We start from the raw sequence: 27,603 nt of genomic DNA on the forward strand, positions 1-27,603 counted from the left end.
CTTTAGGAAGCGCTAATGTAACACAACAGATGTAGCAGAGGTTGTGTCACTGTCAGCAGCAGCGAAACAATTGCACGCAATTTAGTGCAGGTTGCACTTATATATTGCAGCCAGATAAAACAATAGTCCTTAAAAGGACTTTTGGGTCTCTAACACCTTTCAACACTAATCAATTCCTGTCCCTACACTATCTGTCCCTTCTGCTGCTGCTCTCCCTGACTAAGGCTGAGCCGAACCACCTGTCATCGGGTGCTATATAGCACCTGATGACTCTTTCTGGCAAGCCAAACACTGTAATGCCAGTAACCAACATGGCTACGGCATTACAGTGAGGGCCAGTACTTCCCCGCACGTTTATTGGCTGCACAGCCATTGGATCACCAAGGCTTCAGAGACCGATTGCCAGGCCATTCCTACCTCTTAGGTCTATAATACAGTAATAGTCCATTGGGTAATCAGATATGGTGGTGGGCCCGGTAACAAGTATTTAATGCAACCTGGAATGTAGGGTGCCTTTCCCACCCTGCTGTCAAGAACACATTCAGTGCTTGTTACTGTGACTCTCACCATATCTGCATTTATGATGGGAATGCTAGGACTGGCTTGTTTTAGGGGTCTTTTTTTCACATAAATAGACTTAAATTTCTGCACTGAATAATTTCTTAGTATGTCCTTATAGCTCCATTTTTGTGATACACTTCATAGACATAGAGTTAAATGATAAAATTCTAACATCCTAGAGCTACCACTAGAGGGTTTTTACTGTGTACAGTTAATACAGGAAACTCAGCAATAAAATGGTATGAAGTAAGTTTTTTAGGTCCCCCTAGTGGTGGCTGCCAGAAGCTTGAATCTTGTCTTTTAATCCCGAGACTTTGCAGGGGATTTGAAGCCCTATAAAAGAAAAGTAAAGCACTAACCACTATAAATATTTATTAAAAAATTATTCAGAACATAATTTGGAAATTGGATGTTCCTCATGGACTTGCTATTATCCCATGATGTCATTGGGTTCTATGATACTATAACATTGAGTTAAATGTGTACACGCCATCCTGCAGGTTTGAATGATAGAAAGGATCTGATATATCACTACTGAAGGTGTGTTTGTTTTTACATATTCCAAGAAAGATAAATATTTCTACATATACATGTATCTTTTACATGTCGCTGTACAATGACTGGCCCCAAAGTGGGAGGGAACTATTTATTTATTTAACATGGCGTCAGCCTATTGCGATCAAGAGTCTACACTTAAAACACAAAAGCATCTCATGATACAGTGGTTTTATCCTGTGTGTTATAAACAAAAGAAGATGTGATTTTTGCATCAATCTTCCAGCCTGCTGCATTATTATTATTATTTTTATTAAATCAGCAAAGTCTTTATTTAATTTGGTTTTGTGTTCCCCGTCAGGGAGCAGCACCTGGGTCCCTAACTGCCCTGTTAAATAGCTATGAATTCTTAGAGGGAACATTACCATCGATAGACCTTAAGTTAAGTGGCAGACCCCAGCCATCAGCCTTGCAGAAAAGTTGACGGGTGATTTGGGTGTGATGGGCAGCCAAAAGTTGGACTTTTGCTCCTTCACTGGAATAATGGAAGAGGAACTCTGTTTTCTATGGGCAGTAAGGAGAGTTTCTTTGAGACAGTCTTGATATGTGTAACCAAACATGTTTTACAACATATCTTCACATTTCTGTTCATTATATTTTATCTACATTTTTATCTACATTACACTTCTAATTCAGTCTCAATAACCAGGTACTTATAAATGAATTATGTGTGTCCTATATGTTGTCCAACAGTAGCATGTGATGGGCACTCAGCGAGGGACAGCAAACATCTCATAGTTATGAGGTTGAGAACCATTGGTGTTGGGTTCTGGTCTGATGTCTAGTAGCTTTCTGTCCACTGTGGGCTTCAAAGTGAACTTTTGCAGTAAAGTTGTCAGGAAGAGGAAGATTTCCATGCGGGCTAGACTCATGCCCATACACATACGTTTGCCTGAGAAGGAGCAAAACATAATCAAATAGACTGTGTTCAATGTTAATAGTCAAGAATCTGTAACAACTTCTAAGTGATCTACAGTAAATGTGTGAAGTAACTGAAATACACATAACCATCACTTTCAAAATGGTTCTTACACTTCCTCATGAATCGAAATAAGACATTCAGAGTCAGATTAAAAGTTATGTGCACTACATGGAGCCATGGCAATGTCAGTAACTGTTTTTAAAAGCCCAAGGTAGAGGTGGATTTATGATCCTCTAGACTAGGGATGCACAACATTTTCTAGTCTAAGGGCCACATTGTCAGATTAAACCATTTCCAATAAAATTAAAAGGGGCATGACCATCTGACTAGTTTTGGGCAAGCACCAAAATGCTCGAGTAGAACACTTTGCAATGCTCGGGTGTTCTACCAAGCACCCTAGGAGTCAATGGGAGAACCCCAAGCACCCCCTGCTCTGAAGAGGGGAGGGTATTGGGACTCTAGTATGGCTTAGGAGTCCATGCTCTGACTCCATATATAGCTATATCCACATATGGGACACGCCAGTGTATTTAAATCTGATTTCTGAAAAGTTTCTGCTGGGATTTGAATTCCTAAAGTTGTACATAAGAGGCAAGGACCTTATCCACTCAGCTGTAAAGCTAAATGCTAAACTGGGTCAGAAAAACCTCATAAACGTTTCTGATGTAGTAAGTATTCATATTCAGCACAAGACTTATTTTATATTTCTGTCTAGGTTAACATGTAGCTCTATAGTGTAGTGGTTAACATCCTTGCTTCTAATGTACAAGGATGAGAGTTCAAATCCTGGCATTAACATTTCAGAAATAGAAATCAAATTGATATATTTTATATATTTTTTGCAATAGTGAAAAATGTATGGCACAAAATAAATGTGTAATTACAAAATATATATATATAGATACACACAGTATATATATATATATATATATATATATATATATATAGAGAGAGAGAGAGAGAGAGAGAGAGAGATATGTAAAATCATACTTCTGATATATATGAATGCATAATATGTGGGAAACTACTACTAATATTTTTAGACATAATATATTTACATATATTATATATTATAAATATATAATAATATATGCAAATATATTATGGCTAAAAACTCATATAAACAGTACAGACCAAAAGTTTGGACACACCTTCTAATTCAAAGAGTTTTCTTTATTTTTATGACATTTCAACAAGACAATGACCCCAAACACACCTCCAGGCTGTGTAAGGGCTATCTGACCATTAAGGAGAGTGATGGGGTGCTGCGCCAGATGACCTGGCCTCCACAATCACCGGACCTGAACCCAATCGAGATGGTTTGGGGTGAGCTGGACCGCAGAGTGAAGGCAAAAGGGCCAACAAGTGCTAAGCATATCTGGGAACTCCTTCAAGACTGTTGGAAGACCATTTCAGGTGACTACCTCTTGAAGCTCATCAAGAGAATGCCAAGAGTGTGCAAAGCAGTAATCAAAGCAAAAGGTGGCCACTTTGAAGAACCTAGAATATGACATATTTTCAGTTGTTTCACACTTTTTTGTTATGTATATAATTCCACATGTGTTAATTCATAGTTTTGATGCCTTCAGTGTGAATCTACAATTTTCATAGTCATGAAAATAAAGAAAACTCTCTGAATGAGAAGGTGTGTCCAAACTTTTGGTCTGTACTGTATATATATGACTGTTTCTGCTGGGATTCAAACTCCCAACCTTGTACATTAGAGGCAAGGATGTTAACCAATACATTATAAAGCTACATGTTAACCTGCACAGAAATATAAAATAAGTCTTCTGCTGAATAGGAATACTCACTAGATCAGAAACTACTATGAGGTTTTCTGACACAGTTTAGCATTCAGCTTTATAGCCTCTAATGTATAAGGGGTTGGGAGTTCAAATCCTGGCAGAAAGTTTACAGAAATAGATGCTAAATTACATTTAAATACACTTACTCGAGCATGCTCACCCCACACTACATCTGACACATTTATGGCATATGGAAAGTATATGGCATAAATGTCTGATAGGTGCTTCCATAAGTTCCACTTATTAGGATAACGTGTGAACTCCAGCAAAGAAGATACCTTGCATGGTTCTCTTTTTTCATTTTACAGTAGTTTATGATAGGGGTCTCTCCACTTCCACAGTTAATTTGTACCTTCCTATATCTTTTCACGAATTGCACAGCAACTATTCACGGAAAAGCAAGCCTGTGACCAGATGGCTCGAGGCTACACTCAATGGTATTGTGTTTCACATTTGACCCCAAGGCAGACCGCCAAGCCCACGCATGCGCACTACTCTGCCCACTATGGGAAGAGGCATTTGCAGGCCCGGCAGTGACCTGCTCTCGGGTGAGATCTCCAAACCAAAGGAGGAGGATAAAGTAGAAGAGTAGAAGAGGAGGGTGGGCCAGAGGCCTTCAAGGGGAGCGGTTTTCTGGGCACACAACTAGATTGGACTTTTTCCCAATCCCAGCAGTGAGAGCAGAGTTGCAGCTGTATAATACACACAGACTAACTGGTTGCTTGCCAAAATGCACTACTACGGCACAAGACTGGAAGGGGTTAAGCGGGGGGTCAGATATGAAAATAAGGTACAGAAATATTTATCATTTTTATCAATTTATAATTGCTATTAAACATGTTCCACTAGAGCTCAGATAAACCTGATAATAGTGATTAATACCTGCAGAAAAAACCATGAAGGCTTCACTTTTCTTAAAACCACCATTCTCATCAAGAAAGTGCCCAGGATCAAACTGTTCTGGGTTCTTGAAATAATTTGGGTCCTTCAGAACCGATGTTAGAATAGGAACCACCAGCATTCCCTAGAGTGGACGATAAATACATTTGTAAATATTTCATCATCTGGGAATGGTGGAACATAACCTGTGGAACAATGCTATATCGCTGTGTGATTGGCAGCTTACCTTGGGAATGTGAAATCCGCTTAGAGTTGTGTCTTGCCTTGCTGCACGGGGCAGTCCTATAGGGAAAATATCTGAAAATCGCTGAATTTCATGGATAACAGCATCTGTATATGGCATTTTAGCCCTGTCTTCTACTGACGGGGATCTGTTTTGACCAACTACATGGTCAATCTCTTCATGAATCTTTTCTGTAAAATTGAAATGAACAAATGCAACAATCTTGCTGTTTACATATTCCTGCATACATTAACATGCATTAACATGCTTTATATTGCCCCCTCAAGCTCACACTAAAGCTGTTGTACACACTGGAATATGGTATTCCACCTTCCCTGGACTTCATACTGTGCTTATCCTTCACTGCAGACTCATTAAGAAGAGTATTAAAGAACAACAAATAAAGCTTGGGCAGCAAAGCTAAGCAACACTGAGGCTACAGACTTTACAAGAGTCCATGATATGCATACATCAATACAAATCTATGGGAGTTCATGAACTATAATTAGGAAAAATTTAAAGAGGTTTTACGAGACTTATATACTAAGGACCTATCCTCACGATAGGTCTTTAGTATCTGATTGGTGGAGGTCCAACACCCAGGAACCCAGCTGATCAGCTGTTTAAGAAGGCAGCAGCACTCAGATTAGTGCAGCAATTTTTTTTCAGCTTTTCCTAGACTACTGAAGACATGTTCATCAGTTACGTGGCCTAGGTACAGCTCAACCCCATAGAAGTGAAAGGGTGTGCACACCCACTATACAATGTACACGCTCACAGGAGTGCCGCTGCCTTCTCAAAAAGCTGATTGGCGGGGGTCCTGGGTGTTAGACCCCTACTGAGGATAGTTCATCAATTTTAAAGTCTTGAAAACCCCTTTAAGTCCTTAGGATAGCGTCCAGTTGAAGAGCCTAAAATATTTTAGAGAGAGCCAGGTAAGAGTTGGACTACAGAGGATTTGGGTTGATAGTGGATAACAACCAGCAATTTGAAACCAGAAATCTACAGCCCCAGCAGTGTACAGTCAGATAGCTACAACCCAGAAGCCAGAGAGCTATAGCCTCAGCAGTGTGTAGCCAGAGACTACTGCCCCAGTAGTGTGCAACCAGGGAGCTACAGCCCCAGCAGTGTACAGCCTATAGAACACTTCAGGTGTTGATCCAAACGTCCATGAGAACTATACTGTAAGTGAATCTGGAGCTGAACACAGACATACAAAATGTAGATACAGCCCTAAGCATAGCGTTAACCATAAGAGAAAAAACACCACAATCTCTTTTTACAAATTTTCACACAGATGCTGATACAGATCAGGTTTCTGCAGCCTCGATCCCCTTCTTTAAAGTGCTTATGGCACATGTAACAGTGTTGCCCACCTTCAGAGTTACTCCCCATTTACCTGTGTGGTGAATTTGAATACAAAATCACGCAATTGCCAGTGTCTGTTTCCCTTAGAAAATGTCTTCCCTTAGAAAAAGCTAAATTTGACCAGCTAAGGGAGGCCATTGGCCTCACTAAAAGGGACAATGTCCTCAAAAATAAAAATGCATCCACAAAATGGGATATTTTTAAAAACTTCCTCAACTCTAATTGTGATAGGTACTTACCTTATGGGGATAAAAGGGTAAGGAACAAAAAACAACAACATGTGGATAAGTAGAAACGTGAAAGAGGCAATAAATGACAAAAAAGAAAGTAAGTAAATCACTAAAACAGGAAGGTAGCCAGGAAGCATTGAAAAAAAAATTGAATATGTAAGAGAAAAAAACACCACAATCTCTTTTTACTAATTTTCACACATATGCTGATACAGATCAGGTTTCTGCAGCCTCGATCCCTTTGTTTAAAGTGCTTATGGCACATGTAACAGTGTTGCCCACCTTCAGAGTTACTCCCCATTTACCTGTGTGGTGAATTATAATACAAAATCACGCAATTGCCAGCGTCTGCTTCCCTTAGAAAATGTCTCTGTTGCCACTGCACCAGGGTTCTATGTGCATAATGTATTATGTTTATTTAGACAGAGGTATCTCACAGAATAGTTATGCAGTGTTGGTACTACAGATATTGTCCTCCAATTACAATATTCCTTTTAGAAGTAAATCAAAAGAAACTTTGAATTCCTGCTCCTCAATGTGATTTCCTTGTTTAGTCCCTGACTTTTTCCTTGGGTTGGTGGCATATCCACCTCAACTATTTAAATCGGAAAGTGCTCATCTGATCCAATATTACATATTTATATTGGAGCAGGGCTGTCCGCCATATAGCTGGCTATTTCCTCTGTGGTTCAATAAACTGATGGGACAGAAAATGCTATGTTGATAAATGTTAATAATGAAGATCAATAAGGAGGAAAATATAATTTCTACGAAGTACCTTATTAAGTGGAGAGAGACATCTTACCTTGTACCTCCGGGTATTTGAGAAGTATTAGCAAGCTATATCTCAATGTCATGGTTGTAGACTCTGTCCCCGCAAAAAATAAATCAATTACCATTCCCAGTAAGTTCTTCTCACGGAACTCAGTTTCTGGATTATTTTTTTCCTGTGAAAATGTATTGTATCTTAAACAACCTCTTCAACTCTGACATTACTGGTTAATATTAATCCAATGCAAGCATGGAAAGCTGGCACCATGCAACAATGACATAAGTATCACCCTGATGGAAGTGGACCTTGTTGGACAACTTTCCAAACCATCTACAGTTACATTCATCCTTGTTTTGACAAGTCACCCCTTATGAAAAGCAGTACCATAACTAGGCTTTCCATTACCAAGGACATATGTTCAGATCGTGGCCCTGGCATTGTATGTAACCCAATAACTTGACCAAGACAAAGTGACTTTTTGGTACCCAACACCTAGGGCACAAGTTTCCCTAACTGGATCCTTGGTATAAAAAAAGATCGTAGGAGTACATCCACAGGTTGTGCATTTACAATGGCAGTAGTAATGTGTGAGCTGGACTGTGGCATAGTGGGAATAACTGAGACATGGCTGGATGATAGCTATGACTGGGCAATTAACATACAGGGTCACAGACTGTTTAGAAAGAATTGTCAAAACTGGAGAGGGGTCTGCCTTTATGTAAAGTCCGGTCTAAAGCCCACACTACAGGAAGATATAAGTGAGGGACATGAACATGTGGAGTCACCGTGGGTAGAAATACATGGAGGCAAAAACAATAATAAAATACTGATAGGAGTTTGTTATAAGCCACCTTATATACCAGAGTCCACAGAAAATCCACTACTAAGGGAGATAGATGAGGCGGCAAATCAAAATGATGTTGTTATTATGGGGGACTTCAACTACCCAGATATAGACTGGGAAACTGAAAGTTGTGGATATCATAAAGGAAACAGGCTCTTGGCAACAACCAAAGACAACTGCTTTTCCCAACTGGTTCAGGACCCGACTAGAGGGACGGCCATACTGGACTTACTACTAACTAACAGATCTGACAGAGCGACAGATGTGCAGTTTGGGGAACACCTGGGAAATAGTTGCCATAACATAATAACCTTCCAGTTGTCATTCAAAAGAGTTGTTTCTTCAGAGATGCACAAAAATACCAAACTTCAAAACAGCTAAATTTGACCAGCTAAGAGAGGCCATTGGCCTCACTAAAAGGGACAATTTTCTCAAAAATAAAAATGCATCCACAAAATGGGATATTTTTAAAACCTTCCTCAACTCTAATTGTGATAGGTACTTACCTTATGGGGATAAAAGGGTAAGGAACAAGAAAAAAAAACATGTGGATAAATAGAAATGTAAAAGAGGCAATAAATGACAAAAAGAAAGTAAGTAAATCACTAAAACAGGAGGGTGACCGGGAAGCATTGAAAAAATATAGGGAAAAAAATAGAATATGTAAAAGACAAATAAAAGCAGCCAAACTGAAGACAAATATATTCATTGCCAAAGAGAGTAAAACTAACCATAACATGTTTTTCAATTATATAAATGGTAAAAAGTATAAATTTGAAGGTGTCAGCCCTTTGCAGAGTGATGAGGGGGGAGTTTCAGAGAGCGAGGAGGGGAAAGCAAAGCTACGATATTAAATATTTTTTTCTCCACTGTATTTACTGAGGAAAATAAACTGTCAGATAAAATGCAGAGTGTAAAAGTTAATTCCCGGATTTGGAATGGAGACGCTAAAAGTACAACTTTAATAGTTATACACAAAAAAAAGGGGGTGAGGAGGCAAAATCAAAACCCTATTAAAAATCCCCCTATTAGAGGCAAGAATAACAAAGACTGTACTCAGAGGACTTTTATCGATGGGTCTTGAGCAGCCGGGGTAGACACAGTATGGTATTAATAAATTACTACCCACCAGTTTATGCCACATAGGGGGTTTGTGTAAATATTAACCTGGTTATTGATATTTGGCACTGAGTCTTGGGTGTATAGTGTAAATAAGACACCCCACACAGGATCCCAGTGATAAAAAAAACTGACAACAGCCAGGTGAACAGATCAGCTTCACTGCAGCCAGCCCATGTACACCCCTGTGTATCAGGGAAAAGAAAAGGAAAGGTGTGTAAATAATTGGACTGGCGTAGTGAGCACCTGAGACAATAGTTGAACTCCACCAGGGTACCCAACATAAACTAGGGTATTTAGAAAATGAACCTGTACGTGGAATTGAGGGAGAAAACCCAAAGCATCTGTATAATGATTAAATTGCGAGACAGATGACGGGACAATGCTCCTCACTACTATTAGCGCTCTAGAGCTGTATCAATGGCACAGCTTCAGTAGCACCCAGCAGGGCAAATAAGCTCAACGTGTTTCTTCTGACAAGAGCTACTATATCTGCCTATCAATACATTATTTTCCTGAGCTTCAACTGTCCCACCAGCGTGGTGATAGCCTTCGGCCCCTAGATTATGTTGGGGACCCTGGTAGAGTTCTACTATTGTCTCGGGGGCTCACTACGCCAGTCCAGCCTCAGGTGTTTGTAATTATTTGCACACCTTTCTATTTATTTTCCCTAATACACAGGGGTGTACGTGGGCTGGCTGCAGTGAAGCTGGACATGCTTTAGACAGAAGCAGCACGGTGGCTCCGAGGATAGCACTGGTGCCTTGCAGCGCTGGGATCCAAGGTTCAAATCCGACCAAAGACAACATCTGCATGGGGTTTGTATGTTTTTCCTGTCTTTGCGTGGGTTTTCTCCGGGTACTCCTGTTTCCTCCCACACTCCAAATAAATACTGATAGGGAGATACTTAGATTGTGAGCTTGCCAAGAACCTGTTTCCTTTATGATATCTACAGCTTTCAGTTTCCCAGTCTATATCTGGGTAGTTGAAGTCCCCCATAATAACAACCTCATTATGATTTGCCGCCTCATCTATCTCCCTTAGTAGTAGATTTTCTGTGGACTCTGGTCTATAAGGTGGCTTATAACAAACTCCTATAAGTATTTTATTATTGTTTTTGGGGACAGTTGGATGCTAATGTCTGTAAAGCACTGTGGAATATAGTAGCACTAGATAAGTGCAAAAAAAAATAAAAATAAAGAAGCCAAATGGTTAAACCTACCTCTTCCATTTTCAAGAGGAAGCAGTCAATGAGGTCCCGTGGGCAGTTCTCATCAAGTGTTTCTTGGTGTGAATTTATCATTTCCTTCACAAACTTTCTTAATTTTACATTATTTGAAAAGATTTTCTGGTGTGGCCCAGGAAGGCATTCCATCAAACTTGGGAACATACCAAGAAGCTGGAAAATAGTGTATCAATCGTTTACTAATATATTGTAAAGATGGAAATGGGATCATCATTGATACAGAAAATACTCACTGCTTAAGATGATTCTACAGAAGGATAATAAAATAAAATTGCGTTTAAATCCTAATATTCCTCCATTTGGCCAACTAGTTTTGCCTGCCTCCCACTACTTGCTTCCCTTTTCCAGGCAAAATTGAATTAAGATGGCACGCAGAAATCTCCTGAACTCTCATAGAAATTAGAGGTGGGATGACGAATCCATCGAATCCACAAATCCCTTGAATGTTGCTGGATTCGTGGGATTCATGGACTTGAATCCCAACGTAATTTACAAAATTCAAATCCGATTTGAATCTAGGGCCGATTCGTTGCTATGCGGGCGGGCGGTTTACTTTAACTTTAAATCAGCGCAACTTTATTACCTTACAATGAAGCTCCAGTAACAGGCAGAACGGGCGGCGGCGCAACGACACTTACTCACGTGACACTCCTGCTCCGCCTGCTTCATTCATAAAGTGGGCAGAGCAGGTGCATCACTTGAGTGGGTGACGTTATGCCGCCGCCTGCTCTGCCTGTTACTGGAACTTCATTGTAAGGTAATAAAGATGCGCTGAACCTGATTTAAAGTTAAAGTAAAAGTTACTGCCGGGCCAAGGCTATTATGGGGAGGGGGATCTGTGGATGGCACTGTTATGGGGGATCTGTGGATGGTGCTGTTATGGGGTGATCTGTAGATGGCGCAGTTTTGAGGGTGGGATTTGTGGATGGCGCAGTTATGGGGAGGGGTATCTGTGGATGGCGCAGTTATGGGGGATCTATGGAAGGCGCTGTTATGGGGGGATCTGTGGATGACACATATAGCATAAGATGCTATATATAGTGTCATCCATAGATCCCCCCATAGCATGGTCGTCCACAGATCCCCTCCATAACAGTGCCATCCACAGATCCCCCCCCATAACAGCACCATCCACAGATCCCCCATAACAGTGTCATCCACAGATCCCCCATAACAGTGTCATCCACAGATCCCCCATAACAGTGTCATTCAAGATCCCCCATAAGTGTCATTTACAGATCCCCCAAAACAGTGTCATCCACAGATCCCCCATAACAGTGTCATCCACAGATCCCCCATAACAGTACCATCCACAGATCCCTCACATAACAGCGCCATCCACAGATCCCCATAACCGCGTCATCCACAGATCCCCCATAATAGTTTGTCATCCACAGATCACTTTATTTCTTACACCGTTCACACAATTCTTATGCACAGGATTCGTAGCATTCGAGAAGCGAAAGATTCAATATATTTAAGAACCTTTTCGGATTCAGATTTTAAAAAAATTGGATTTGTCTCTAATAGAAATGAATGGAGCCACCATACACATGCCCGACCGGCTGCTCCATTAATTTCATTGGTCTACAGAGGGTATGGGGCCCCCGTTCTCGTGATCAGTGGGGGTCCCAGTGGTAATAGTTATCACTTGGCAAGGGCCACCAAGTCCACTTTTTTGTAGATGATCTTGTAAAGGCCTACTATTATCAATGAAGATACTGGTAAATGGGAAGGGGTAGGTCAAGATTAGAGATGGCCTTGCGGTTCGTTTGGCGGTCATTTTGCGGCGAACTTTGCTCGTTCGCGATTCGCCAAACATGCGAACATATGGCGATGTCCGCCGGCGCCATATTCTTTTGCATTGCGCCAAACTTTGACCCATGACACATCCATCAGGTGGGACAGGACAGCCAATTGAGACGTTTCAGCACATGGACACACCCCACCCTATCACAAAACCCAATCTGGCAGCCATTTTACATTCTGTGTTTTGCCAGTGTAGGGAGAGGTTGCTTTGTGGAGCAGGGACAGACTGTTAGGGACACCAAACGCTAGCTAATAGGACCACAAAAGTCCTTTTAAGGACTGGTATAGGTGTGCTATCGATAGGTGTGATATACTGAGGGGTGTGATATACTTATAATATACTTTCTAACATAGAAAGTATATTATAGTGCATTTGTATTGTGCAGCAGTTGTGTGCGGTTCTGTTGCGATACCGCAGGTATATAGAGGGACAAGCATTATTGGAACAACTATTTGCAACGGGTGTGATATACCTGTTGCCCCCCAAAAAAACAGATTGAGGGGTGCGATATACCTGGTGTCCACAAAATATTGATTGAGGGGTGCGATTTACCTGCTTCTACAAAATACTGATTAAGGGGTTCTATATACCTGCTTCCACAAAATACTGATTGAGGGGTGGAATATACCTGCTTCCCCCAAATATTGATTGAGGCCTGCGATATACCTGCTTCCACAAAATACTGATTGAGGGGTGCGATATACCTGCTTCCACCAAATATTGATTGAGGCCTGCGATACACCGGCTTCCACAAAATACTGATTGAGGCCTGCGATATACCTGCTTCCACAAATACTGCTCTTCTATAGGGACTTTGGCACAGGGTCATTTTGAAAATGACAGGCAGAGGAAAAGGCAGGGCGTTCCGCATGAGTGGTAGGGGTCGGGCAGGTGCAGCACGCCAAAGCCTAAGTGGGAAGTTGAAGAAGGTGCGTGCGATTATGTCAAAGGACGCACCAGAGTTAGTTGAGTGGCGCACTCAGCCTTCCGCTTTTGCACCCTCCTCATCCTCTCAGAGGGAGAGACGGAGCAGCAGATAGGGAGGAGAAGGAGGAGAAGCAGGCAGAACTCGCAGTGCACAAGAGGCAAAAAGCAGACTGCAAATGTATCTGGAGCGAGCCATCCACCATGCACAGTCACATATTGCGCTCCCAAGATGCCGGCACATGGCTCTGCAGTGTGGGCTTTTTTTAACGTGTCAGCTTCTGACAATAGTGTTGCCATCTGCAGCCTGTGCTGTCAACGCATAAGTCGTGGTAAGACCAGCACTCACCTAGAGACGACCGACTTAAGAAGGCACCTGGTTTCCCATCGCTGAGCCCAGTGGGAATAATGTTGTCAGAACCTACAAAGCCACACTCCCGGCTCTCCGCGTCCTGCCTCTTCTCCTTCTCCTCTCTCCTCCCATTTGTCCTCCACGCAACCTTCCAGCGTGCCATCCTCTCGTTCATCTGGCAGAAGGCAGGCTTCCATGGCCCAAATGTTCGAGCGTAAAAATTTGATGACGCCGGATAACCCTCTTGCCCAATGGTTGACTGCTGTCTTGTCAGAACTGCTATCCCGCCAACTACTGCCATATAAACTGGTGGACTCGGAGGCCTTTAGAAAATTTGTGGCTATTGGTACACCGCAATGGAAGGTCCCCAGAAAGAAATATTTCTCCTAGAAGGGCATCCCAGAGATATATGGCCAGGATCAACAGCAAGTGAATATATCTCTGGCACACAGTGTCGGTGCCAAGATACATCTGACCACAGACACGTGGTCTAGCAAACACAGGCAGGGAAGGTGCATAACTTTTACTGCCCGTTGAGTGAATGTTCTGACGGCCGTCAAGCATGTAACCCGTGGCACACGTGGGGATTTGGTGTTACTGCCACGGATTGCATGCAGGCCTGCCTCTTCCTCTCCTCCTCCTACTCCATCCTCCGTCTCCTCTTCGGCTGACTCCTCCTTTTCCACTGCTACCGCCTCTTCCGCTGCACCTCCCAAGCTCCCCAGAACCTATTTGACGTGCCAGGTGAGATGTTGCCATGCTGTGCTGCGGCTGTTGTGCCTGGAAGCCAAAAGCCACATCGGTCCTGCACGGCTTTCAGCTCTGCGGTCACAGGCCGATCAGTGGCTAACCCCCAGTGGTGTTTCTAGGGTGTTTGTCACCTGGGGCGGGTTTTTTTTTATTTGGCACACCCCACCAATACTTTTAAAAAAAAAGTACCCCCTTTACAGTACTATTGCCCTCATTGTACAACCTTCATAGAAGTTTTGTCCAGATATGAGCCCTCTCATTGTAGTTATGCCCATATTCTGCCCCTTCAAGGTAGTTATGCCTTCACTGTACAACTTTCACAGTAGTAATGCCCACATTGTGCCCCTTTAAAGTATTCATCCTTTCATTGTGCCACCTTCACAGTAGTAATGGCCTATCTGTGCCCCCTTCACAGTTGTAATGCCCTCTTGGTGCTCCTTTAGAGTAGTTATGCCCTCACTGTGCCCCCATAACAGTAATAATGCCCTCTGTGCCACTTCATAGTAATAATGCCCACTAAGTGCCCCATAACAGTTATGCCCACCCACTTTACAAGAGTAATGCTCTCTGTGCCTCCTTCAAAGTAGTAATGCCATCTGTGATCCCTTCATAGAGTAATGTCCATCGTGTGCCTTCATAGTAGTAATGCCCATTGTGCCCGTTAATAGTAGTAATGCCCATTGTGCCCTTTCATAGTAATAATGCCCACTGTGCCTCCTTCACAGTAGTAATGCCCATTGTATCCCATTTATAGTAGTAATGCCCATTGTGCCCCCTCCATAGTAGTAATGCCCATTGTGCACCCCTAAAACTAGTAATGCCCTTTGTAGTAGTATTGCCCTCTGTGCTCCCTTTGTAGTAGTATTGCCATCTGTGCCCCCTTTGTAGTAGTAATGCCCTCTGTGCCCCTTTGTAGTAGTAATAATGCCCTCTGTGCAACCTTTGTAGTAGTAATGGCCTCTTATTATCCACTGACTGCCTAATATACCTCCAGCCACATAATCACTTGTTCTTTTCTGTCAGGTGAATGCCAAATTTTTGGGGCCCGTACTCCCGTGACCTAAAATAAAATATTTCTAGGCTCCAGCAGGGCACATTTTTGAGAGCTTCTCTTTAAGATGCATAAAAATGTCCCCTGATTAAAATACATATTTTTTGTCTGAATTTTTGCCATTGACCCCCCTCTGGTATGTCACTGTCCATGTTGTGGGACTATTTGTGAACTTCTAGTAAGTATTTGGTGGCTACAAATTTGACCTGAAGGTTTTCCAGGTTCGCCTGCCATTAAAGTGAATGGGGCCCGCCACGAACGTGAGGTTCACGAACATTTGATTGCGAACGCGCGTTCGTGAAGTGTACCGGCTGATGTTTGTCCATCACTAGTCAAGATTAAATGAATCTTAAAAATATGTACCTGACCAGACAGGGAATTCAGTCGCATGAAGATTTCTCTGTTGTAATCTAAAAGGTTCAGGAATGTCTTATCCTCATAGTCAAATCTCTCCCCAAACACAATGGAGCATATAACATTGGAAATGGCCAGTCCAAGAATGTATGTCGGGTTAAATGACTTATCTGTAATTAAAAACAATTATGTAAGAAAAGAGGATATGGAAATTGTATTGTGATCAGAAGTGTTTTACTGGCCTGGATTTTTATGCAATGGTGCGTAGGATGGTAGAGGGACAAGCCATTCCCTCCCGCACTCCAGTACAACTATTTCCCCTAGCTCAAGGCAAACCAGGCGTAGCTACTGGAATCATTACTGGGGGAATAAATAGATGGCTGAGAGCTTCATTCAGGGTAAGAAGCCTGGAAGTTGTATGACCTTCTTATGAGGTGGTGAGTGTTTTAGGTGAGGAAACCTTTGTTTAGTTAGAGCCCAGATGGGCAAAGTATTTTCTTTAATTAAAATGTCCTGTGAATGTACAACTTGGTTGTTACTATCTTATTTTGGAGGACATAAATAATATTTGGACTTTTAAATGCTGAAGTCTATGATGTGTTATTGCCAACCCTGCCACAAGTACAGACCTGTAAATTTCTCTTACCCACCATGGTTTTGCATAATTCTTTCTCGAAGACACTGGGCCTCTTCTTGAATCCTCATTTCAACACTCCTTTTGCCCATTCCAAGATTTCTCAATGTCATCAAAGAGAATCGTCGCATTTCTTTCCACCTTTCCCCATTGCTCATAACAATTCCTAAAACATATTAGAGAAAATCTATTCTATACAGTGTGTAACAGGATTAGCAATGGACACTTTTTAGCACATGAGGAACACAGTTCACTCCAGTCAAATGTAGTAGCCACAACCAGTTTTATTTCCCTTATAGACAGTTACAGCAAAACATAAATTATACAAAATGAAATCCTAGGCCATCCGGCCACTAACTAACTATACACAGAATATACTAGCAAGAGCTGATCCTACTGCATGGCATTTTAAACAAAACATACAGTAGTTGTTTTACTGACAGCAGTTTGTACTGCGAGCAGAGAGCCATCATACTCTGCACTCTGTGAGCTCATACAGCAAAATCCACACTCTGCTGGTCATTCCAGATACCTGCAGTGGCTGAATGGAATAGGGACACATCCAGCTTTCCTACTCTCTGGCTGACTCTTATCATAAATAAGCTAAGGCAAATCTCAAAAGTTTGCTGAGGTTAACTGGATACACTAGATCAGGCATGCTCAACCTGCGGCCCTCCAGCTGTTGCAAAACTACAACTCCCAGCATGCCTGAACAGCCTATAGCTATCAGTCTACAGCAGGGCATGGTGGGAGTTGTAGTTTTACAACAGCTGGAGGGCCGCAGGTTGAGCATCCCTGAACTAGATGAATTGAAGAAAATTTTTACCTCTGTCAGCATCCTAAAATCCAAAATATATACAACATTCCCACCACCATATAAATGTTTAACAATGTACATGGACCTCTTGAAGAGCCTTCAAAGGGGCCCCATAATAAGGATGTAGTGCCCTTGATCAGGAGTACTTTGAAGTCTAGACGTTTGTGTACATTTGTTAATATAAACGCAAGACCAACACTGGCCCACATGCCAAAACTACAGTTAGTATATGCAATACATATTGCGGCAAATTCAGGAGGCCAACAAATTGAAGAAATATAAGAGTACCAGCAACTTCAATAAAACACAGAACCTACAAAAATTGAAGCTCACGGGTACCAATACAAAAAAATACTTTATTGAATTACAATTGTACATACATAAAAGACGTTATTAAAACGGAAGCAGCATAAAAAAACACCATCCCAGTGGGACACTGGCTACATATTGTATTATAATAAACAGCAATTTGTAAACATATATCCGTGTGGCTGAGTCTCATATATTACAGCAATATATGCAGGGGCGGACACAGACAGCAGAGGGCCCCTGTGCAAAGAATGTGCCTGGGCCCCTCCTCTCCAAGCCAAGTTCTCAACATAACCAATTCCGTCCTAACATTACTTTTAGCAATACAAAACATACAGTGTCACTGTGATTTTGTAGTAAAAAGGTCACAGAGAGGCAAAGAGCATTATCAATCATGTAATGCTCCATGTCTCTGCTGTCCGGAGCGGGGCTTGGTTCTCTTTCACGCAGCAGATTACCCGCACAGGATCCGCTCGTGTGAAAGAGCCCTAAGCCCAATGCATGGCTACACTCACCCTACCTCATCCAGGATGTCACTGGCGTCGGCGTGATGTCCGCTGGATCGAGAACAAGGTCCCTGTGGTGATAGAGAAAAAGAAAAATCACATAAGGAAGGGATGGTGACTGCCCCTGTGAAATCGCCAGCAGAGGGCAATGTGTTGGTCCTGTAAGACTGAGCCATGCCAAATTGCCAATGTATAGCAAGGTAATCTAGTGCTACCATACAGTACTAATGCCCACATTGTGGCCCCTCACAGTAATTAAGCCGTCAAAATAGTTATGTCCTCCTTGTGGCCCCTCACAGCAGTTATACCTACATATGTGCCCCCTCACAGTAGTTATGCCCAGATATGTGCCCCTCAGTCGTTATGCCAGATATGTGCCCCTCACAGTCATTATGCCAGATATGTGCCTCCCTCACAGTGGTTATAGCCAGATATGTGCCTCCCTCACAGTGGTTATAGCCAGATATGTGCCTCCCTCACAGTGGTTATAGCCAGATATGTGCCTCCCTCACAGTGGTTATAGCCAGATATGTGCCTCCTCAGTCGTTATGCCCAGATATGTGCCTCCTCAGTAGTTATGCCCAGATATGTGCCCCCTCAGTCGTTAAGGCCAGATATGTGCCTCCCTCACAGTCGTTAAGCCCAGATATGTGCCTTCTTCACAGTCGTTATGCCCAGATATGTGCCTTCTTCACAGTCGTTATGCCCAGATATGTGCCTCCCTCACAGTCTTTATGCCCATATATGTGCGCCCTCACATTTGTTATGCCAGATATGTGCCTCCCTCACAGTCGTTATACCCAGATATGTGCCTCCCTCACAGTCGTTATGCCCAGATATGTGCCTCCCTCACAGTCGTTATACCCAGATATGTGCCTCCCTCACAGTCGTTATACCCAGATATGTGCCTCCCTCACAGTCGTTATACCCAGATATGTGCCTCCCTCACAGTGGTTATAGCCAGATATGTGCCTCCCTCACAGTGGTTATAGCCAGATATGTGCCTCCCTCACAGTGGTTATAGCCAGATATGTGCCTCCTCAGTCGTTATGCCCAGATATGTGCCTCCTCAGTAGTTATGCCCAGATATGTGCCCCCTCAGTCGTTAAGGCCAGATATGTGCCTCCCTCACAGTCGTTAAGCCCAGATATGTGCCTCCCTCACAGTCGTTAAGCCCAGATATGTGCCTTCCTCACAGTCGTTATGCCCAGATATGTGCCTCCCTCACAGTCGTTAAGCCCAGATATGTGCCTTCCTAACAGTCGTTATGCCCACATATGTGCCTCCCTCACAGTCTTTATGCCCATATATGTGCCCCCTCACATTTGTTATGCCAGATATGTGCCCCTCACAGTAGTTATGCCCAGATATGTGCCTCCCTCACAGTCGTTATACCCAGATATGTGCCTCCCTCACAGTCGTTATGCCCAGATATGGGCCCCTCTCACAGTTGTTATGCACAGATATGTGCCTCCCTTACAGTGGTTATGCTAGATATGTGCCTCTCTCACAGCAGTTATGCCAGATATGTGCCCCATCACAGTCATTATGCAAGATATGTGCCTCCCTCACAGTATTTATAGCCAGATATGTGCCTCCTCAGTCGTTATGCCCAGATATGTGCCTCCTCAGTAGTTATGCCCAGATATGTGCCCCCTCAGTCATTATGGCCAGATAAGTGCCTCCCTCACAGCAGTTATGCCAGATATGTGCCACTAGTTATGCCAGATATGAGCCCCCTTACAGCAGTTATGCCAGATGTGCCCCTCACAGTGGTTATGCCAAATATGTGCCCAATGCCCATAGTTACGCCAGATATGAGCTGCCTTATAAGTTTTGCCAAATATGTGCTCCTCACAGTAGTTATGCCAGATATGTGCCCAGTGCCCATAGTTATGCCAGATATGAGCTGCCCTATAACAGTTATGCCAGATATGTGCCCCTCATAGTAGTTATGCTTATATAGCTGTGCTCCCTCACAGTAGTTGTTTTACCCAGATATGTGCCCCTCACAGTGGCTCTTTTGTGCCCCCTCACTTTAGTGGTTGCCTCCTGTTTGCAGCTTTATGGGGGAAAAAAAAAAAACGTAATACTTACCTTCTTCCCTGATGACAGGCTCCCACACTCACATCGTGCTGCTGGCTGTACTGGAGGCCAATTCCCGGGCCTTCAGCGCTCCTCCCACAGCCAGCAGCGCAATGTGCGGCCAGCAGGGGGAGAGCCTGAGCTCTGAATATCAGTGAAGCAGGGAGCAGAGAGGTCTCCCTGCTTCACTATAGAAACTAACAGCCCGACAGTGACGAGAACTGCCGGGCCGGGTGAGTGCTCCCCCTCTTCCTTGCCTCTGTGCCACCTGTTTGAAGAGCGCTCTGACTGGGCCCGGCATTCTCACTGTACTTCATGCTGGGCCCGGTCAGAGCGCTCCCATTACATGAGAGTGCAGCGGGCCCCCTCCCCCGCCAAGCCTGTACGCCCCTGCTTGGGCCCCCCAGGAACAACTGGGCCCGGGGCAGCTGCCTTTGCCCCGCTTTAATGACGGCCCTGGGAGTTTCTTATCTCCCCCTGCAGCCGGTAAGAAGGGGCCCCCTCCTGCTCTGGGCCCCTGTGCAACCGAACCGGCTGCACATGCGGTATGTCCGCCCCTGAATATATGCATAAGGCCTCATGCACACGACAGTTTTTTTTCACGGTCCGCAAAAACGGGGTCCGTGGGTCCGTGATCCGTTTTTTCGTCCGTGGGTCTTCCTTGATTTTTGGAGGATCCACGGACATGAAAAAAAAGTCGTTTTGGTGTCCGCCTGGCCGTGCGGAGCCAAACGGATCCGTCCTGAATTACAATGCAAGTCAATGGGGACGGATCCGTTTGATGTTGACACAATATGGTGCCATTTCAAACGGATCCGTCCCCATTGACTTTCAATGTAAAGTCTGGAGTTCTTTTATACCATCGGATTGGAGTTTTCTCCAATCCGATGGTATATTTTAACTTGAAGCGTCCCCATCACCATGGGAACGCCTCTATGTTAGAATATACTGTCGGATATGAGCTACAGCGTGAAACTCAGATCCGACAGTATATTCTAACACAGAGGCGTTCCCATGGTGATGGGGACGCTTCTAGTTAGAATACACTACAAACTTTGTACAAGACTGCCCCCTGCTGCCTGGCAGCACCCGATCTCTTACAGGGGGATATGATAGCACAATTAACCCCTTCAGGTGTGGCACCTGAAGGGGTTAATTGTACTATCATATCCCCCTGTAAGAGATCAGGGCTGCCAGGCAGCAGGGGGCAGACCCCCCCCTCCCCAGTTTGAATATCATCGGGACCCCCGTCCTCCCTCTAGTGTAAAAAATCGTTGGTGGGACAGTGTGCGCCCCCCATCGGGTCCCCCCTTCCTCCCTCTATTGTTATAAATCGTTGGTGGCACAGTGTGCGCCCCCCATCGGCCCCCCTCCCTCTATAGCAGTAACAACATTGGTGGCCAGTGTGCGGCCTCCCATCTCCCCCCCCCCCATCATTGGTGGCAGTGGAGTTCCGATCGGAGTCCCAGTTTAATCGCTGGGGCTCCGATCGGTAACCATGGCAACCAGGACGCTACTGCAGTCCTGGTTGCCATGGTTACTTAGCAATAGTACAATAGTAGAAGATTCATAGTTACCTGCTTTCTGCTGCGATGTCTGTGTCCGGCCGGGAGCTCCTCCTACTGGTAAGTGACAGGTCTGTGCGGCGCATTGCTAAAGAACTGTCACTTACCAGTAGGAGGAGCTCCCGGCCGGTCACAGACATCGCAGCAGCCAGCAGGTAAGTATGAATCTTCTACTATTGTACTATTGCTAAGTAACCATGGCAACCAGGGCTGCAGTAGCTTCCAGGTTGCCATGGTTACCGATCGGAGCCCCAGCGATTAAACTGGGACTCCGATCGGAACTACGCTGCCACCAATGATCGGGGGGGGGGGGAGATGGGAGGCCGCACACTGCCACCAATGTTGTTACTGCTATAGAGGAAGGGGGGGCAGATGGGGGGCGCACACTGTGCCACCAACGATTTATAACAATAGAGGGAGGAAGGGGGGGCCCGATGGGGGCGCACACTGTGCCACCAACGATTTATTACACTAGAGGGAGGAAGGGGGGCCCGATGGGGGGCGCACACTGTGCCCCCAACGATATTCAAACTGGGGAGGGGGGGTCTGCCCCATGCTGCCTGGCAGCCCTGATCTCTTACAGGGGGATATGATAGTACAATTAACCCCTTCAGGTGCCGCACCTGAAGGGGTTAATTGTGCTATCATATCCCCCTGTAAGAGATCGGGTGCTGCCAGGCAGCAGGGGGCAGTCTTGTACAAAGTTTGTAGTGTATTCTAACTAGAAGCGTCTCCATCACCATGGGAACGCCTCTGTGTTAGAATATACTGTCGGATATGAGTTTTCACGAAGTGAAAACTTAGATCTGAAAAAGCTTTTATGCAGACGGATCTTCGGATCCGTCTGTATGAAAGCAACCTACGGCCACGGATCACGGACACGGATGCCAATCTTGTGTGCATCCGTGTTCTTTCACGGACCCATTGACTTGAATGGGTCCGTGAACCGTTGTCCGTCCAAAAAATAGGACAGGTCATATTTTTTTGTCGGACAGGATACACGGATCACGGCCTCGGCTGCAAAACGGTGCATTTTCCGATTTTTCCACGGACCCATTGAAAGTCAATGGGTCCGCGAAAAAAAACGGAAAACGGCACAACGGCCACGGATGCACACAACGGTCGTGTGCATGAGGCCTAAGGGACAGATAGTCTCCATAAATGTTCCCAGCAGTCAAAAAAAGAGTGTCGCGACAAGATGTACTGATCATAAAACAGGGACAAGAAATATATAGACTGCTAACGGCAAAAAAATAATAACCAGGAACCAAGAAAGAGACTCACCTACAGAGCTCAGTGTACTCAGACCACGATGGGGCTACCCAAACGCGCGTTTCAGCGTGCCTTCGTCAGGGGGTAACGCCATCACCGTGGATCATGTGGTTATAAAGGCCTTCCTACCAATTGGGTTGCATTCACAGTGTAATCAGTTATTTCAATCACCTGGATGTTTATCGGCAAGGACACGGTGAACGGGAGACAGCACGTGGTCCTCCCCCCAGCCGGCGTTACATCATACCGCTCCTATCACGTGACGTCTCATGTTACGTAGTGGGCCGACGTCTAGAGTCCAGGTGGGAGATGCCACGCACTGCCCCGTACAACGCGTGCACACATCACAGGAGAAGAAAAACAGGGAGATTATTGGGCCAATGTCTGATACTTGGGGCTTCTTATTCATTTAGCCATGGTTCAAGGAAGAGTTATAGCTAGGTTTCCCTTTACCTTGGTCAAAGAGTTCACTGGCCTGTCTTGAATCCAAATACTGCCTACTGGCCAAGGCACATTGGCTTGTTGTTATCTTACCTAAGAGTCAGCACCTGGGGTTCACGACCCACCATTCCTCCTTAGCTACACCCCTGATTTAAGGAGCCCAACACTCTTCAGGCTTCAGTCATTTGGTATCTATCCTGTAGACATATGTCAAAACCAAATGTTTGATGCTCAGAAACATCTACAGTGGAATTTATCATGAGGGTAATATTTGAATTTCATTTCACTTGAATTTACTGTGTCTAGAAACACTTCTAGTCGTATTTTTGTGCGACTTAAAAAAAATAAAAATAATTAACTCAGCTAAACACACTCACTTCATCACCCATATTTCAGAGCTGGAGTGAGTGGTGAATAAATACAAAATGTTTTGCAAAGCCTATTTAACTTTTTCTTTAGAGTGCAGGGCTTGACAAATAGTGTATTAAAAATGGCAATCCCAATGTAGCCGACTATAATTACATTACAGTATACAGTATGCCATGCTTCCTAAATGTGTACCATATAGACATTAACAACATGTCTTACTTACCGTAGTCTCCAAACAATACAGAGAGGTTATCAACTTTTCCTCTGTCATTGAATATATCCCCACAGTCAACAAGAGCTTCCTTAACAGTCTCATATCCGACTAATATGACTGAAGGGGTACGAACAAACTGCATCATGTACACCGGGCCGTATTTCTTACTGAGCTGCAATTACAAAAGGTGTAGGCAAAGAGGAGAGGAGTCTTAACGAAGCTAAAAGGTACACTATAATAAAACTGTAAGCAGCAAAAAGTCATACATGATCAGACTTCCTGAAAAATCCTTACAGGCCTTAGTGCCCTTTAACCCCAGTTGGGAACATACAGGTGAAACTCGAAAAATTTGAATATCGTGCAAAAGTCCATTTATTTCAGTAATGCAAATTAAAGGGGATTGCATTAATGCGGCTAAAAATTTGAATATTGTGAAAAGGTTCCATATTCTAGGCTCATAGTGTCACACTCTAGGCAGCTAATTAGTCCATACCCCCTGAGCAAAGGGGACCTGAGATTGTGACTTTGGGGTTTCATAAGCTGTAAGCCAAAATCATAAAAATTATAACAAATAAAGGCTTGAAATATCTCTCTTTGCATGTAATGAGTCTCATGTGTTAGTTTCACCTTTTAAGTTGCATTACTGAAATAAATGAACTTTTCACAATATTCTAATTTTTCGAGTTTCACCTGTATAGGTAAAACTCTCACACGCGCTGTACGGGGATTGAGTACCTGGTGGTCTCCTCACTGTACAGCTGAAAGCGCTCCATTCGAGACTCAGAGCCAGGTGCAATTATGTTTTCACTGGCCTATCAGTCTTAGCGGTGGAGGGGGGGCAGAGAGTGGAGCCTCTGGGTGCAACAGCACCTCTCACATTGCACCCAGGAGCTCATTCACATATGATAAAAGATTGTTTTTCTACACTTTGAACCTATATAAACAAACGGAACTAAAAGCATTACATAAGCAGGTCAGCTGGATTAGTGAATAGAGATGGCCGCGCGGCCCGCGCGGCGGTCATTTCGCGGCAAACTTAGCGTGTTCGCGATTCGCCGAACATATGGAGAAATTCGCGCCCGCCGTAGTCTTTTACATTGTGAAGAACTTTGACCCATGACACATCCATCAGGTGGTACAGGACAGCCAATTGAGACGTTTCAGCACATGGACATACCCCCTACCTTATAAATAAACCTGATCTGTCCGCCATTTTACATTCTGTGTTTTGCCAGAGTAGGGAGAGGTTGCTTTGTGGAGCAGGGACAGACTGTTAGGGACACCAAACACTAGCTAATAGGGCCACAAAAGTCATTTTAAGCACTAGTATAGGTGTACTATTGATAGGTGTGACATACAGAGGGGTGCGATATACTTATAATATACTTTTATAATGAGTCAAAAACACATACGGTAGATCTATATAGTGATCACCTGGAAGTCAGGGGCTAGGGGCTTAGGCTACTTTCACATTTGCGTTCAGAGCGGATCCGTCTGAGACGGATCCGCTCATATAATGCAGACGATGGATCCGTTCAGAACGGATCCGTCTGCATTATATTGTAAAAAAAATTCTAAGTGTGAAAGTAGCTGCAGACGGATCCGTCCAGACTTTACATTGAAAGTCAATGGGGACGGATCCGTTTGAAAATTGAGCCATATTGTGTCAACTTCAAACGGATCTGTCCAGACTTACAATGTAAGTTAATGGTGGTGGATCCGTTTGAATTTGACATTTGCTGAGCAGAGCGGAGCACAAACGCTGCCAGACTGATGCATTCTGAGCGGATCCGCATCCACTCAGAATGCATTGGGGCTGTACGGATCCGTTCTGGGCCGCTTGCGAGAGCCTTTAAACGGAACTCACAAGCGGAGCCCCGAACGCAAATGTGAAAGTAGCCTGACTAGGGCCATTTTTATATAGGGTAAGGTTCCGGACGGGGTCGCTCTTATCAGGGTGGGTGGTCTGTGATTAGGCTATCAGGGCCAGAATAGCACCCCCCTGTAGGGCAATATCATGGACAGTTCTTTGCCCACCCTGTCCTTCAATACCACATCATCATCTAGCCCAGGGATGGATGTTTTTTTGCTTTCCCTCCGGGATTCATGGATGTGCACTGGAACCCCCCGGATTGTGGTAGGACATATGGTTTCTGATTTAGTGCCGCCGAGCACTTGTTATTGCCGACCACAGCTATGCTTTTTGCCTAACTTTAATAATTTAATGTATTTTCATTTTGAGGGATATCTTTTCAATTCACACTTCTGCAAAATGGGTCCGCACCCGTTCCGCAATTTTGCGGAACGGGTGCCGACCTATTAATTTTCAATGGGGCCGGAATGTGCTGTCCGCATTTTCGGATCCACATCCGCATTTGCGGATCCGCACTTCTGCATCTGTGCTTCAGTTTCCGCAAAAAAATAGAACATGTCCTATTCTTGGCCGCAATTGCAGACAAGATTAGGCATTTTCTATTATAGTGCCGGCGTTGTACGGTCCACAAATTGTGGAATGCACATTGCCGGTTTCCGTGTTTTTCGGATCCACAAAACGCTTACGGACGTGTGAATGGACCCTCATAGTAAAATTATTAAAGGTTACGTTTTATCTTTATGTATATTCTAATGGCTTGCCTTCCTTGTACAATGTTATAATATACTTTCTATGTTAGACAGTATATTATAGTGCATTTGTATTGTGCGGCAGTTGTGTGCGGTCCTGCTGCGATACTGCAGGTATATAGAGGGACAAGCGTTATTGGAACAAATCATTTCTACTGGTGTGATATACCAGTCCCCCCCAAAAAAACGGATTGAAGCGGGGTGTTATATACCAATATACTTTCTTTATAGTACATTTGGGTACTGTATAGTGCATTTGCACATGCGCGTACGCGAAAATTATATTCCATTGAATTTTTTTTTATGGAGATCGCAAATTTGAATAATACATCTGGTATGTCACTGTCCATGTTGTGGGACTATTTGTGCACTTCTAGTAATTATTTCTTGGCTGCAAATATGAGCTGAAGGTTTTTCAGGTTCGTCTGCCATTAAAATAAATGGGACCCGCCGCAAACTTGCGGTTCGTGAACATTTGATCATGTCTGCGCGATCGCGTTCGCGAACCGTCCCGGCAGATGTTCATCCATCACTATTAATGACCCTAAATCTGGTGACAGATGCCAATTCCTGTGTAAACGTCCTAATATCACAGTGCTAAATCTTAGCATCACTAGCAATTTTACTCCACTTTACCTTAACAAAATCTTGGTGCATTTCTGTGAGGTTGATCTGCAGAAGATTCCCGAGCAGTGGCAGTGGCCGGGGTCCTGGAGGAAGATTTCTCGGATTGTTCTTTTTCCAAAATTTAATAAAGTAAATCAGAAAAGTGACAGCAGATATTAGGAGAAGGGTCACCCCAATGCTCATTGCCATCCTGAGGGCCGCAGCTTCCGTGGACACTTAGATCTGGTCTCGTCTCTAATCCTTGCTGGAGTTAGCAGCCTGGGAAATAAATGACAGCGTTTCCCTGGCTCGGTGTAGAGTTTCTGCTCGAGGAATTCTCAGCTCCAAGGACAATAGTCTTATGTAACATCCAG

The 27,603-nt window shown here is 44.0% G+C and overlaps 1 protein-coding gene across 1 annotated transcript; it reads right to left on the reverse strand.

Annotated features, from left to right (window-relative positions):
• Positions 1–953: 953 nt before the first annotated feature.
• LOC122923000 (cytochrome P450 2C8-like) lies at positions 954–27,528 on the reverse strand. Its single transcript, XM_044273789.1, has 9 exons — positions 27,260–27,528; positions 24,011–24,173; positions 16,440–16,589; positions 15,799–15,959; positions 10,525–10,701; positions 7,373–7,514; positions 4,973–5,160; positions 4,729–4,870; positions 954–2,008 (listed from the first exon to the last, which is right to left on the reverse strand). Exons 1-9 carry the CDS (start codon positions 27,437–27,439, stop codon positions 1,827–1,829), a joined length of 1,485 nt encoding a protein of 494 aa, XP_044129724.1. The 5' UTR covers positions 27,440–27,528; the 3' UTR covers positions 954–1,826.
• Between the last annotated feature and the right edge of the window lie 75 nt (positions 27,529–27,603).

Source organism: Bufo gargarizans, unplaced genomic scaffold (assembly GCF_014858855.1).
Source record: "Bufo gargarizans isolate SCDJY-AF-19 unplaced genomic scaffold, ASM1485885v1 original_scaffold_1145_pilon, whole genome shotgun sequence".
NCBI lineage: Eukaryota > Metazoa > Chordata > Amphibia > Anura > Bufonidae > Bufo > Bufo gargarizans.

Excerpts from the sequence above, each read along its gene's own strand:
- LOC122923000 (XM_044273789.1), bottom strand. The coding sequence starts at position 27,439 with ATGGCAATGAGCATTGGGGTGACCCTTCTCCTAATATCTGCTGTCACT. Across the intron at positions 15,960-16,439 it reads AAGAATTATGCAAAACCATG|ATAAGTCATTTAACCCGACA; the intron begins GTGGGTAAGAGA and ends TTTTAATTACAG. Across the intron at positions 10,702-15,798 it reads TGAATTCCCTGTCTGGTCAG|CTTCTTGGTATGTTCCCAAG; the intron begins GTACATATTTTT and ends ACTATTTTCCAG.